The following is a 14,177-nucleotide window of genomic DNA, read 5'->3' as shown; positions in this document are numbered from 1 at the left end:
GCCATGGCGGGTGAAGGTGGGGAGATTTAGAGGACAGATTCATCTTAGCTCCCACATTACGGTACTTCCCAGCAGGAGGTTATGGAGCTTGACTGCATACAGCTGCATCTATTATGCTCATGCAAGCTTTATGTCATGCGAACCATCTTGAGGAAATGACACAGACAAGCCTCGTTCCATCTGAGGCATTACTTGTTTGTTTTTTTTACTCCAAAGCAAACGTGTGAAGTTCTCAGTATAGAAAATCAGAGGTCCTTTGGTTTTTGTCTCACAGGAGTGCTGTGATGTTCCCGTCTCTGTCCATGGTGCTGAAACATACATCAGCTGCCACGCAGGGAGAAGCCCCAGTGACACAGCTATGCCGGCTGACTACACGCAACGTAAGCATCAAAGCAACTAAAGCAACTAGGCATTATGGACCTAAAGTAACACTGAAGGTTTATTCTACCTTAGCAAATGCATACATACAGCATACAGACTCAATCAATGCACTAAATCCATCATATTGTGTTCACTGTTCATGGGTCCTTTCAAATGTAACACCAGCACTTTGAGTATATAACCTTGCAAGATTTAATTTCCTACATTTCGATGTGAGTTTTACTATTCGTAGTCAAACTGCAGTTCATGATTCAAAGTCATGCTGCAACAGTAAGTTTGTCAATCAACAGAAAACTCATTTAGAAGTTTTGATGATCAGTAACTTGAAAAAGTATTTTTTTTTTTAAATGACAAAGATTTGCTCATGAATGATTTTTACCTTTTTTTAGATTAAAGGTCCCATATTATTCTAATTTATATACATATACCTGTATTTGTTTTTTTTTATTTAACCTCGTTTACACCCTTTAAGGTTCAAAAACACATTATTTGATACATTCTTTTCCTCACACTGTTTGTCAGAATATATTCATATTCACCCTGCAGAAAAAATCCAGCCTGGAAACGACTGTAACCGCACTGTAATTGGATTTTATATCTATATATATAGTGTTGTTGTGACATCACAACCGTAGAGAAGTCTTGACAGTTTGTTTAAAGGCACAGTTTCTGAACACAGGTTGTGTGCATTTCTCTGTGGATTTAATATTTTGATACTTTCACAGTGTATATAGCACATCAACCCGCTTTATAGTAAAAAACAAAACAAACATAGACATCTCACTTTTTACAATATGGGACCTTTAAGTAATCAGTTTATTGATACAGAAAATCTGACCTGCTATTCACCTTCAAATCATTCGTGTACACTCTCCATCAGATACAGTGAGATGCTTGAAAGTTACCTGTCATGCACAGGACCTTTTAACACTACAATGAAGAGCAGAAGTGTTTGAAACACAGACCATAAAGAAATAATCATAGTTTTGTTTGTTTTGTAAATATTACTCAGTTCAACAAACAAGCACTGCTAAAGAAAGAGAAAGATTATTTTTCTTTTTAATCTTTCACATTGAAATAGATTAATGGACCTTTTTCCTTTTTCCTTCATTTTGACAGGAAAAGCAAGGGCCTAACTAATAAAGTTGATTAGGTAAACCATGCCAGTGAGTTAACATGCACCATACAAGAGCCTGGAATAAGCCCTTAATTAGAATGCAGTCCTTAATGTTATAATTAACCGGTGCTTTTTTTCTTTTTTTCTATTACAAAAAAGTGTGGTCTTAATCTTTATGCTTTCCCAGGACAATCTGTTGTTACCATTCACAAAATTCAACATTTACATATTAATATAATTTAAAACTGACTTCTCTTATAACTAAATAGCTATTTTAAGATCTGTGCATATTAAATATATTCAAATATGGTGCAAGAAAAAAGGCTGACAGCTGCACAAAGTTAAGGAAAAACTGCCAAGTTTGCATTAAAAAGGGTCATAAAAACAGGGAAGTGCAGGAAATATAAAGCCTGTTTAATTGAATAATCATTGTTTACTTCTGGAATTACTTTCAGGTGCTGTTAGCACTTTTTGCTTTGCTACTGCAAGTGATAAATGTTGCAACAAACTGAAAGCCTGAGTAAAACTAAAACCTCTATACTATCATCTGATCTAATGCCCATGTCTATTTAAGGCGCCGGAGGGTTATAAGCCCATTAAACTGACCATGACCAAAGATCATTGAACACGTCCTTGGCATCGTGTAAGCCAGTGCAGGTTTATGAGGAATAAACTTCCAGGCCTTTACGAGTACACGCTGGTAAATTTAGAATCTCATTTAAGAAGGGCCTCGACAGTTAAGTAGCGCCTGCTAGCTCATGATTTTATGAAGAAAGGTCATCAAGCTGAGGTGTGAAGCTATACTTTGCCTACCAGCATTACTACAACACTCCCTGACAAAGTATAACAACCAGAGTATCACGGTGTTACAGTTAAGTAAGCCTCTGTGGGTTATTTCCTATCCCATTCTCCCAGTCGCTCCATTCATGTTGCCACATTGGCATAGTGGGCCTGTTGTGGCAGTTTGATTTCCCTAAACAACACTAATCGGACATCTGTAGGGAAGGATAAAGCCCAGATTGGCTGTAACCATGCAGCAGTCCTCGGTCGATAGGCCTAACTCTGGCCAACACTCACACGATTGGCTGATGCAAGGCAGCAGCTTTCTTTATGGTTGGCTAGCAGTGAGCCAGGAACAGCTCACTGAGGATAGAGTATCTGGCAACACTCTGAAGATTGGGTGCTTCCCGCCAAGAAACTGTCTTATGATTGGCTGTGGAGACACCAGAGTGAACTGATTGTCCTATCAATGCCCACAGTGCAGGCTGGCTGACAGTGCTGCCTGCTGGCTGGCTTTGCAATATGCAGCTATCCATAACACCTCCAGGGGGCATATATCCATGTCTTTGAGTGTATGTGTGTGTGTGTGTGTGTGTGAGAGAGAGAGAAAGTGTGTGTGTGTGTGTGTGTGTGTGTGTGTGTGTGTGTGTGTGTGCGTGTGTGTGTGTGTATATATACCATCCATAACTTTTCCATTGGGGAGGTGTGCGGCTAAGCCCTGCCAGCAGGCTCTAACACCTCATTATTCTAAGCCAGGCAGGAAATGGGTTTTAGAGATCTCTCACTGAGCTACACTCTTGGAAACGAGGGCTACAGGTCTGCCGATATCAGCAGCACAGACCTGGGAAATGGCTATTTAGTTCAAGTTACCTACCCTGCAGCACTTCACCCAAAATCTTAACCAGCTGACTAAGCACATATTGTAATACCACAAATCACAAACTGTTGCGGCCTTGTGCAAATTAATTTGGGTCTGAGAGTTTTTGAGATTTAATGAATTTGAATTTTCCCACTGAGTCTTGTTAACTGAAGGGTGCTTATTCCATGTGATGTTAAATACAGCCAAGCGAAACGATGCAGATGAAAAATAGCAGCGCCTAAAGCCTCATTAGGGGATTTGGGGGTGAAAAACGTAAGTAAGCTAGCGCTATACACTGACTAGAGCATTTAAAGGATGTAAAAGAAGCCGAGGAGGAGAAGAAGATTAAGAGACAGGAAAAGCCGAAACCCAAATTGAAAAAAATGAACTGTTTACAGTGTGAAATTATTCTTCGACTAAAGACGTGTGCATTTGGATTGAGTTGTATGTATTTTTGTTTTATTTTGTTATATACTGCCATAACATATAAGTCATATTCACATAACTATAGATAATATTATAGTTACTGGAAGTGTGTCTGTCTCTGTCCATCTGTCCGTCTTTTCTCTCTTTCTCTCCTTTTCTTCCTCCCCAACCGGTGCAGACAGATGTGCGTCCTCCACAGAGCTGGGTCTGTTTGTTCCTGCCTGTTATAGGGAAGGTTTTTTACTCTGTAAAGTGTCCTGAGATAACTTTGGTTATGATTTGGCACTGTAAATAAAAGTGAATTGAATTGAATTGAATTGAATACTGTACAGTATTTTAGTTCAAAATAAATGAACAATGTAACAAAATGTTCAAATACAGGTATAATTTAGGTCCAAATTACTGACATCCTTCTTGAAAGATCAGTTAAACAAGAGAATAATCTGATTTCATATGCCTTTAGGGCGTAATTTCAGTAAAAGCAATAATAATAACTCACGACTGGAAGAACCATTCCACTACAGCACACAAGCATGGTGCTTTTTTTTTTTTAGAACAGATCTCCTGAACTTCAATAATGTCTTTCATACTGTGCTCATGATTCCCCATTACCTCCGGTAGTTTGCTCATCACATAACAACAATATAAAGGCTTGAAAACTGCCAAAAGAATAATGTTTATAAAAATAATAATGTATAATGTTTAATAAAAAAATCCTTCTTGAACATGGTTAACAGGTTTTTAGTCCTGCATTGTGTAACCTGATACAATCAGCTGTACACTAACAGTCACCACCCATTAGCTGCATTGTGACTAATGTAAAGAGAACCTATGCAAACACCAACAAAACATATAATCACAGTTAACCCAGTAGGTACAATTTTGCACCAATGGTGTTATGTCACGTTCTTTGCACTCACACAAGGCAGTTGACTCTAAAATCAACACGGCTGATTGCAGAAGAGTCTGCGGCCATGTAAGCAGCTTTGTAAGGCTGTACTTAGGCGCTGTGTTGCTTTGAAACGGTAACCAGGACTTCAGGCAGGCTGCAAAAGCAAGTCAATCCCCATAGAGCTGCTATGTTAAAATGCCAAACTTGACAGCAGAAATAAGCAGGTCGGGGGCGGCCTGTAGCTCACTGGATGAAGTGTGTGCCGTATATGGACTCAGTCCAGCTGCCTGGGTTCAAATACAACCTGCAGCCCTTTGTCGTGTCATCCCCCCCCCTCTCCCCTGCTCCCTGTCATACTATAGCTGCTCTAATAAACGCCATAAAAACAGCTTAAAAATCCATGTTTACTACCTGTTTACTAGCTAGAAAAAAAAAGGTTTTGGTCTGTGTAACCAATTTCCCAGTTCATCTTCACAGAGGGAAGCTAGAATAACTGCAGGCTTCATTCAGCCCGCCTCACCTCCATCCACGCACCACCACTCTGGCCATTTTTGGATTAGCCCGGTCGTTTGGAGGAGTTAGGCACAGCCACAATCCCGATGACCCGAGCTACTAGGGTACTACTAGGGACGGGCGTTTTCAGTCAATATTCAATATTCCAATACTTGCATTACCTGACGAACGAGTACTCGAGTACTCTTAGTTAAAAAACACAAAAAAAAACGGGAGTTCCAGGTTTTTTTTACTCGCGTAGCTCACAGCAACATCATGATTCAGTCCCTTTTTGACTAAATAGCGTCATGGAAATGATATATTTATATTTTTAAAGCCAGTCATTTGGTGCCTTAAATGTCCAGATATTAATTCAAGACAGGTTCCTGTTTATGAGTCACCTTCAGACAGAAGCACCTCTCTCTCTCTCTCTTACCCTCATGTTACTTCGTTGAACAGTTGGATGGGCTCGTTGTTTCAACTTATGCATAGGTTACGTTTTGTGCTTTTAAAGTTAGAGGAGAGGAGTGACACAGAGTGTCAGAGAGTGTCTCTCACAGCAGTCGGTGCGCGGTGATGAGAGGACAGAGCCACAAAAGAATCTACTGTTTTTTGCTGCGGTTTTGTGGAAGGTGATGGCTTCCGCGAGCGGATTACTTTTATCGAGCCTGAGTACAAGCCACCGTCACGGCAAACAACGGCAAAGGATGGAGGAAACGTATGACAGAGTGGCAACATTGAGGGCTGATTTGGAACATGTTGGAAAAGGCAACAGCAGCGCCTCACCGCTGTGTAACGAATGTTTTTGAGAAACCCTTGAGCAAAGCATGTGTTGGGTTTGTGGCAACCAACCCAGACTGGGCGGGATGCTTATGTACTGTATGATTATGTGTTTTGTCAATTTAAAGTGTGAGTTTTTTTTTCTCTGAATCATGTTGAAAATCAACAACCAACCACAGTTTTGGAATTACCAAAATACTATTATATCTGTTCAACTAAACCATTTGGACCAGAAAAGCTCTGATAGAAGTTAAGAAGTTCTCTTGTTTATTTTACCTTTTTACCTACTCAGTGCAAAAATGTTTCATAGTATGCAAGTTTCCAATCTGCCTCATAAAGCGTCTGACACCTCATCCATCAGACACAATTGTTCCCTGAATGGACTGTGCAACTGGATCGTGGCTTAATCAATTACATTGCTACAATAATACACCTGATTTAATTAACTATTCGCACGGCTTACAAGTCTGGTAATTCACACCAATTAAGATGGTGTTCATTTTCAATATATCTGTTCCTGTTTGTCTGAATGTCAATTAGTGCGAACAAGATGTTTACCTTCACAGATTGACTCCAGTTTAGAGAACGAAGAGGTGGGGGTGGACAGACAGAGCTACTTTAAAGATTTTTGCCTGAGTAAAAACAAATACATCCAATACTGTGAGTTACTGTGAGAAGAAGGATCTGCCTTATTTGAAGGCTTGCATGTAAAACAAATGCATAATGAATTGGCTCACAGGGGATGCCCAACATGAATGCAGAGTAAAAAAAAAGTTGATTGTTATTTTGACGTGCGGTTACAAGCAGAGTCAAAGGGGAGAGAAGGAAGAGTAAGCAGAGCATCTGCGTCGAGTGACACAACCAACTGTAGGAGGAGAAGGAGCTAGAGTGAGTAAGAGGCAGCAGAGACACTCTAATGCGTTTCATTTCACAGGGTGGTTATCATGGCAGCGAACTTCCTGGCACACACTCCCACTGAACACCAGTGTAGCCATTCTAAATGTTAAGCACGTTGTTTAATAGTCCATTACGTAAATTGATATTGCTCATTGACTGTTGTCCTTGGCTGCCCACGTAGTGTCAGAGAAAAAAGACAGAGATGTACTCTAGGGCTAATAGGGTATGACATCACTGTTTGGAGTTTGGGAACAATGTGCCAAAACTCCCCATCTGCGCCACTTCCTTCCACCACACAAATCCTCCCACTTGTGCAGTACTGTTAAGCCACAGTGAAATGACAAATATATTTACCATCTTGTGTGGGGCTGTAACTAAGCCTCATAATTATCGATTCCACTGCAGAGTCATTTTTGTAGAAAATATTTGTTTTTCCAGTGTCAAATGTGATGCCTTCAAGTGTCTTTTGTTTTCCAACACATCAGGTTAAAATCAAGCAGCGATCCCCAGGGCTCAAGAGATGAAGCCAACAGCAGAAGTGCCAAAAACTGCAGTTCTTCAAATGGCCACCTAAGGCTGGCACCGAAGGCAAGTCAATCCCCATCGACCCCCATGTAAAAATGCCCAATTTCTATATTTAGACTCCATGTTATACATGGTTGAAGGCTCAGTAGGCAGGAAACCTAGAAAAAAGGTGATCGTTGAGTCTACACAGGTCTCATCTTCTCAACTCTGACACATCTCTTACCATCCGACAAGCACGGACATCTGATGCACGCGCTTCATACACGCACCCGACATACGCTCCATACGTAACCCTCCATAATGTCAGAGTCACAGGTAAGAAAATCCTTTTTTTAAACACATGAGCCATAGTTTATTTAGATTTAGGCAATACTGAACAGTGCTGAATTATTCCATTCGACGGCCAGGGTGACTGAAAAGGATAACTAACTTTACTCACCTGTATCAGTATGCTTACACGTCACTCATTTCAATCATCCCAATCTTAATTGCGATTATTAAAATTATAGAAAGGGAATTTACTGTCACTCTTGGCAAACTGTAGGTATGTAAAGATGTTTGAGGTGGAATAGTAGGATTCGGGATTCTAACGTAGCAAAACAAACCTGAACTAGCAGCCACCGTATGCCTTTGGCTAGGGTTAGCGGGAGGCTGAGTCCCTCGTCACGGGGTAGATTAGCGGGGAGCATGTGGCGTCTGTAGCTGCCAAGATGGCGACGACCAGAGCTTCTCAAATAGCTCTTGAAAAACCCTACGGCTGACATTTTGGAAACTACATCCATATTTTATACAGTCTATGGTTATAACCACAAGATAGTCAGTTTTTTACGGATTGGAGAAGCTGAAATCAGAAAATGCATTTTTGCTTAAAAAATTACTCAAATAATTAATTGATCTATCAATCTATCAATCAAGTAATAGTTTCATAACAAATTTGTTATTATATAACACATATAATGTATGCTTCTTTTTTGTTTGTGTAATTCTTTCAAATCCTATTATTAAACAGCCTAAATATATGTTATATTATTAATATATTATATTTTATAAGTAGATGACAACATTTCAAACAATATCATCATCTGATCTGTACTGCATCAATGCCGTTCCCATCATACAAAAATTATGCCATTTAAAATGTCAGATGTGGCAATATAGGGTGGCAGTACATTCTGGGGTGTTGAACCATGAAACAACGTTATTTGGTGAATATGGGTGCAGTCTGGTGGCAGGATTTTTTTTGCTTTCAAATTTGAGAAAATCTAGATCCCTTTACCGAATGTAAAACAGACGTTGCCGCTTTCCTCTGTCTGATGTGTGATGCGTTTAAAATATATCTCAACAGTGCAACCATAACAACCATATCTGTGTGGAATTACAGACATAACACACAACCTAAATGCTGTTCCCCGCTGACTTTGAAATCGTAGCTGAGGTTTACGTCCACTGAGCTCATCAAACAGAAACGTGTAGGAAGAAAAAACTGAAAGGAATGGAAAAATAAAGCTAAATATGACACTGGGGAAGTCTGATGATATGAAAACTGTTTTCTCAAGCTTCTCCTCGGCTCAAATAAGTGCAGATGTTTGGAGAGAAAAATACAACATATACTATTTTTTTGTGGGGAGGTCTGGGATGACAGTGCGTTGAATAAGATCAACTTCCCCCCGCAGTTGGAGAAGGCATTAGGAACAGAGCAAAAACCGAATGGATGGGTCATACATCATTGAGCATTAGCCGTTCCGTGCTGTGTCTCCAAAACACAAAATGGATTACCTGTGCACCCACGCGCTTCACCTGAATTGGACAGGCACATTGAACACACAGACACACACACATACAGTATATACCCAGGCCTGTTCAAAATGCATGATGCAAACGTTGTAAAATTCACAAAAATCCATAGGGCTTTATTGGTCTTGCAGTAAATGGAGTTCACACACACTGCACTTTTAAGACGCCCACAAACACACACACTCTCACTCACTCACACAGACACACAGACACACACACAGCGCAATTTTTGTTCCCAGATAATAAATGCCACATTATTGTGATGTACAGTGGAGGACCACATCATATAAAGGTTGCAGTGATGGAATTTCTGTTGGAAGCTGCTGGCCTTGACATGCAAAATCAGATCCTAAAACTGTTTATGGAGCTATGAAGCCAGACAGCATCCGTCTTCACTAAACACTGGAAGCCGATGATATATTATCGAGGCATCCACTAAATCCATATACTCGTCTTTCTAATGAAACCATTTGTGGATTTTGAGTTTTAGAAGGCTAGTTCTTTTTTTGTTTGTTTTGTTCATAACAGTCTGGTGGCCAAGGCCTGCTCTTTCCGGCTGAATTCATCACTGATGCAGCAGCAGCAGCGCTTCAGTAATGAATCCGAGACTTTACAGCCAGTCACTAATTGAGCCATTATTATCATTTGAAACAACACGCTTTAAATGGAGCCGCACAAACAATAGGGCACACCCAGTGTAAACTAAAAGGCTCCTTGCGCAATCTAAAGGGTTGTAAAGACCACAGTGGCTGTTTAGTTTAATGGGGAATTAGGTTTTTGTTCAGAGTTGCACGGATAGTATCTGTAGAACTGGAGCTATTAGTGATCTGGCTCTTAAGTGCTCATACTTGGATCAGAAAGCAAACGCTGTTCTCAAAAAACAGAGAAATAAATTGCTCTTTGGCATATTAAAATACAGTTCGCTGGCTAACAGAAATACACTGCAGTGAGGGGAGTCACGGCAGAGCAGCTCTAAACCATAGAGACGTTCAGAGCGGTGGAGCAGTTCAGCACAAAGAAATCCTACCACAATCGTAGTCTCTACTCCCTTTTCACAAAATTCCAAATTCTTAGCTAGTTACGTTAGTAATTACAACGCTCCTCTGTCAGTCTTCATCTTAAACCCGCCCCACATGGGATAAACAGTTGTGACAAGCTTCCCCAGTGTACTGAAAATCTGTGTGAATGGAAAGGGGCAAGACATACCTGCCAGAGCAAATGAAACATGAGCTCAGGAGCTTCGTCTGGTTTCCAGGCGAGAAAATTCTTGCAATTAATCAAAGAGATACTGATGTGAAAATATGGTATGAGCAAGATTGGATTTTTATGTAACCACAGCTGCAGAGGATGTTTGTGAGTATGGGATTTATTTGTTCTGTTATCTCTCTCTTTCTTATTCTCCGCCCAAAGAAAGCCATTTTACAGCCCCTCATCATTATATTAACAATTACTTGTATCATTTACTCAAGGATTGTTACACAGTCTTCTGTGCATATTCTGGTCACATTAAGCATGTGTCTACGTAATTGTTCTACTTCTTCTAAAGATATAGTGAAAAGGCCAGGTTTATTTTAAAAAGGGCTGCTATGGGTTATTTTTCTCAATGAATCAAATCAATTGTCATAAAGTAGTAAAAAAATGCCCGTCACATTTTCGCAAAGCCTAAGATGACACCTCAAGATTCCTGTTTTTTTCTGATCATCAGTCCAAACCTAAACCCAAACACAAACCCAAATTACTCAAAGAAAAGCAGTAAATTACTCATATCTGGGAAGTTGTAACCAATAAATATTTGGCATTATCTTTCAATAATATTTTTAGCTCTAATTAGAAACACCACATAATAAAACCATGCTTCCCATTTCTTTATTCATTTTAGTACTCAAATAGTCTTTAATTATGCCCTTTTGTTGAAAAAGATCAATTACCACTTCAATTCACTGCCTAAAGCCATTTAACAGGAATATGGCATTGTTTGTTCTACGTGATGTATCTGTTATTTTTAGAATAGGATTTAGGGACAGGGCCAGATCCCCTGCTGGTTAAAAAGGCCATCTGAAATCTGATGCTAAGCGAGTGGACAGCAGCCCGTGGTCATTGTAATCCCCCCCAGAATAAGATTATCCCTGTGTGGCAACAGTGGGCCAGGGCACTCCCATCAGCAGTGTGTTTAAGACAGAGCCCATTGAACACCTACCACTAATCTTTGTACACAGACACACCCTGACAGCCTGCATATAAACTCAGCCCCGACTGGGCTTCAGCATCAGTCCCCGGTGACAAGAGCGAAGTCTCGGAAGCGACATCTTAAGCGCCGGAACCTTCAGACAAAAATGAAAAGGGTTTCTCTTCTTCTGCTGCTGCTTTTGTACCTCTGTGATGCTCATGATGGCAATGTAAGAAATAACTCACTAAATATAGTGTTGAGCAGCTTGCATGCACTATATGAAATGAATGACACATTACCCAAACCATTGTCTATCTTTGTTCAAATCACTGCATGAGACTGGAGTTTAAGTACCATAAAATAGAGTAAAAGGGTTTATTTTTTCACAGGATCATAGTGGTGATAATGGTAAGTAACCAAACCTCACTGCATGTATTTGCAGCCCTGTCTAACAGGCCAAATCTACCAGGTGTAACACTGTGTCATTTTGAGAATAGAGCTGTTTGGATTCTGCTTTGCTTCTGTTTAGAGGTGTTAGTGGATAATTATGACCTGGAGGACTTCACTGCAACTATTCTGAGGATGAACAATGGTGAGTATTGAGTCATGCTATAACAGGACAACATAGGAACACCTATTGTTCTGCCAGTTAGATTAAAATGCACTTTTTATTTTCTTCTAATAGGATCTAGTGATTCTCTGCTGGAAGGAGACGTGGTCTTTCCAAAAACCAGGAATGCTATGAAATGCTGGAATAAAGCATACAGCTGTCTGTGGCAGAAGTCTGCTAACGGGGATGTGGAAATCCCTTTCCTTTTGAGCGACAAGTATGGTAGGTTTTGACTTTTGTACCACGCGGTGGAACTGAATTCAGCCTATTAATGTCTCTATCACAAACTGCATGTGATGTAACAGATTATGTTCTTTTTGTCACAATCGCAGACAACACAGAGAGGAATGAGATCTTAAGTGCCCTGAAAGACTTTCAATCCAAAACCTGCATTAGCTTCATTCCACGTAGTAATCAGAGGGCGTACTTAAGCCTGGAACCGAGATATGGGTGAGTCAATGACTAAAGTGTGTGGAGGGTAGAAGAACAGAAGTATAAGTAGTGTTAGTGTCGGATAATGCATCTGTTAAGGGTTAACATACTACACTCACTTGATGTGTGGCCATAATGTGGTCCATCAAAAAATGATACAATTGGAATAGTTTGCAATTTCAATCATCAAAAGCAGGATTGGCAATTCTCCAAGTATTTCTTTCTCTCTGCAGTGAATAATAGCTTTCTCAAAACAATCTTTCTGAACAGGCCTACTGGGCACAGGCCTAGGAGGCATCAGAGGGCCCCTGGGTCAGAGCCTCGGTTTGATGTTATCATAGCCAATACTGCCTGCAAACCAAATCCAATCCAATGTTGGTTTTGTTGCTTTTTTCTCTTCTTCATATCACAGCTGCAGGGCACACCAGGGCTACATCAGCAAGATTCCATTCAAATAGAGCATAGCTATTGATCGGCTGATCATTTAGATCAGTTTGACAGCTCTGCATCTTATGTGTTCTAGTATGTAGTATATCTCTGCAAAAGAGTGGCAGTAAAATGAGACAGAATACGGTAAAAAAGAGATGCAAAACAACCACAACGAAGTACATGAAAAATGACTTATTATGACTGTTGTCATTTTGCATCTTTTTCAGTCTGGGGTTCTTGCTCCTATGGAGGAGGGGTGAGGGGTCTCTTACATATCATTGCCACAGGGCAGTTGTCTCATAATCTGTTCATGCACTGCGGTTAAAGCTGCAACATGCATCTTTCAGCATCAGTCTTTCTTTTAAGTACTTTTAAAAAAAAACGGAAACGCAAAAACACATTAAAGCTTTGTCGGGGGCATGACAAACCAACAAGGGCATGCATGTTGGCTAATAACACAAAGACGAAAATGTTAGCCAGTCGGAAGCACGGATAAAAACTATTATTATTTCGCCATGATGACACACAGACAAAGACTCACAAGGTGAAAACAATATCAGCAAACAATGTCACGGCTGGTAAATATCCCTTTCTATATGTGGATTAGGCCTTAGTTTTTGGAAATGCTACGCAAACATTTGTCAGTCCTCTCTTTGACTTCTCTACCTTGAAACAACATTTAGCCCAAATTGACCAACAAGATTAAACTTATAGCTTAGCCTCACAATAGCACACGGCTCAGCTCCCAGCTATGCTAACAGCAAAAGAACTCCCCCGACATAATCAGAAAGCTAATTATTTGAGCATGTACACACAGGGTCACTGATAATGTAAATTAACATGAATGTGTTAATCAAATGTCAAGTTGCATGTTGCATATTAATCATGCCTTTGACTCTCTCCACTATTAGCTGTGCCTCCTTACTTGGTCGTATTGGAGAGAAGCAGGTGGTGTCACTGCAGAGGTATGGCTGCATACGCAAAGGCATCATCCAACACGAACTGATGCACGCGCTGGGTTTCTACCACGAACACACTCGAAGTGACCGTGACCACTACATCAAAATCAACTGGGAAAACATCATTGAACGTAAGCATCTCCCAGCGCCATTCATGGTTGGTATATTTCACAGCCTGTTAGCCATTTATTGATCTCTTTTGTTACCAGATGTTGTCTACAACTTCAAAAAGAAGGACTCAAATAATATCGATACTCCGTATGACTACTACTCTGTAATGCACTATGGAAGGTAAACAAAACAAAGTTACTAAATCAAATAAGTCAATGCAGAACCTAATTCTATTCCAGAAACAAAAGATTATTTTTGATGATTGTCATTATCTTTGTCCCAATTTGTAGAACTGCCTTTGGAAAGAATCTAGCGGAGACCATAATTCCCTTCCCTGACTCCTCTGTTCCGATCGGACAGAGAGAAGAGCTGTCCGAAATGGACATTCTGAGAATCAACAAGCTCTACAAGTGCTGGAATTACCTCGAATAGAGAATTGCTGCATTATGTTTTTATTATGACCTGATACTTAACATTAATGTTAAGTACCATGTCATAATGTCAATAAAACGGGCAATAAAACGGT

At 40.1% G+C, this 14,177-nt stretch overlaps 2 protein-coding genes across 2 annotated transcripts in view; one reads left to right on the top strand and one right to left on the bottom strand.

Moving 5' to 3' along the window:
• LOC310962270 (MAM domain-containing glycosylphosphatidylinositol anchor protein 2) overlaps positions 1–14,177 on the bottom strand; it is a gene marked incomplete at its 3' end in the record, with an annotated part of 180,361 nt that overhangs the window by 127,991 nt on the left and 38,193 nt on the right. The window lies entirely within an intron of this gene.
• On the top strand, positions 359–14,083 carry LOC310962142 (low choriolytic enzyme-like; the record flags this gene model as incomplete). The annotated part of the gene is made up of 7 exons (XM_083934525.1): positions 359–380; positions 11,640–11,702; positions 11,796–11,942; positions 12,053–12,170; positions 13,493–13,671; positions 13,750–13,831; positions 13,942–14,083. 7 exons carry the CDS (start codon positions 359–361, stop codon positions 14,081–14,083), a joined length of 753 nt encoding a protein of 250 aa, XP_083790651.1.

This window comes from Echiichthys vipera (genome assembly GCF_963691815.1).
Source record: "Echiichthys vipera genome assembly, chromosome: 19".
Taxonomy (NCBI): domain Eukaryota; kingdom Metazoa; phylum Chordata; class Actinopteri; order Perciformes; family Trachinidae; genus Echiichthys; species Echiichthys vipera.
The sequence above is the reverse complement of the archived record's forward strand: the minus strand, read 5'-3'. Positions and strand labels throughout refer to the sequence as shown.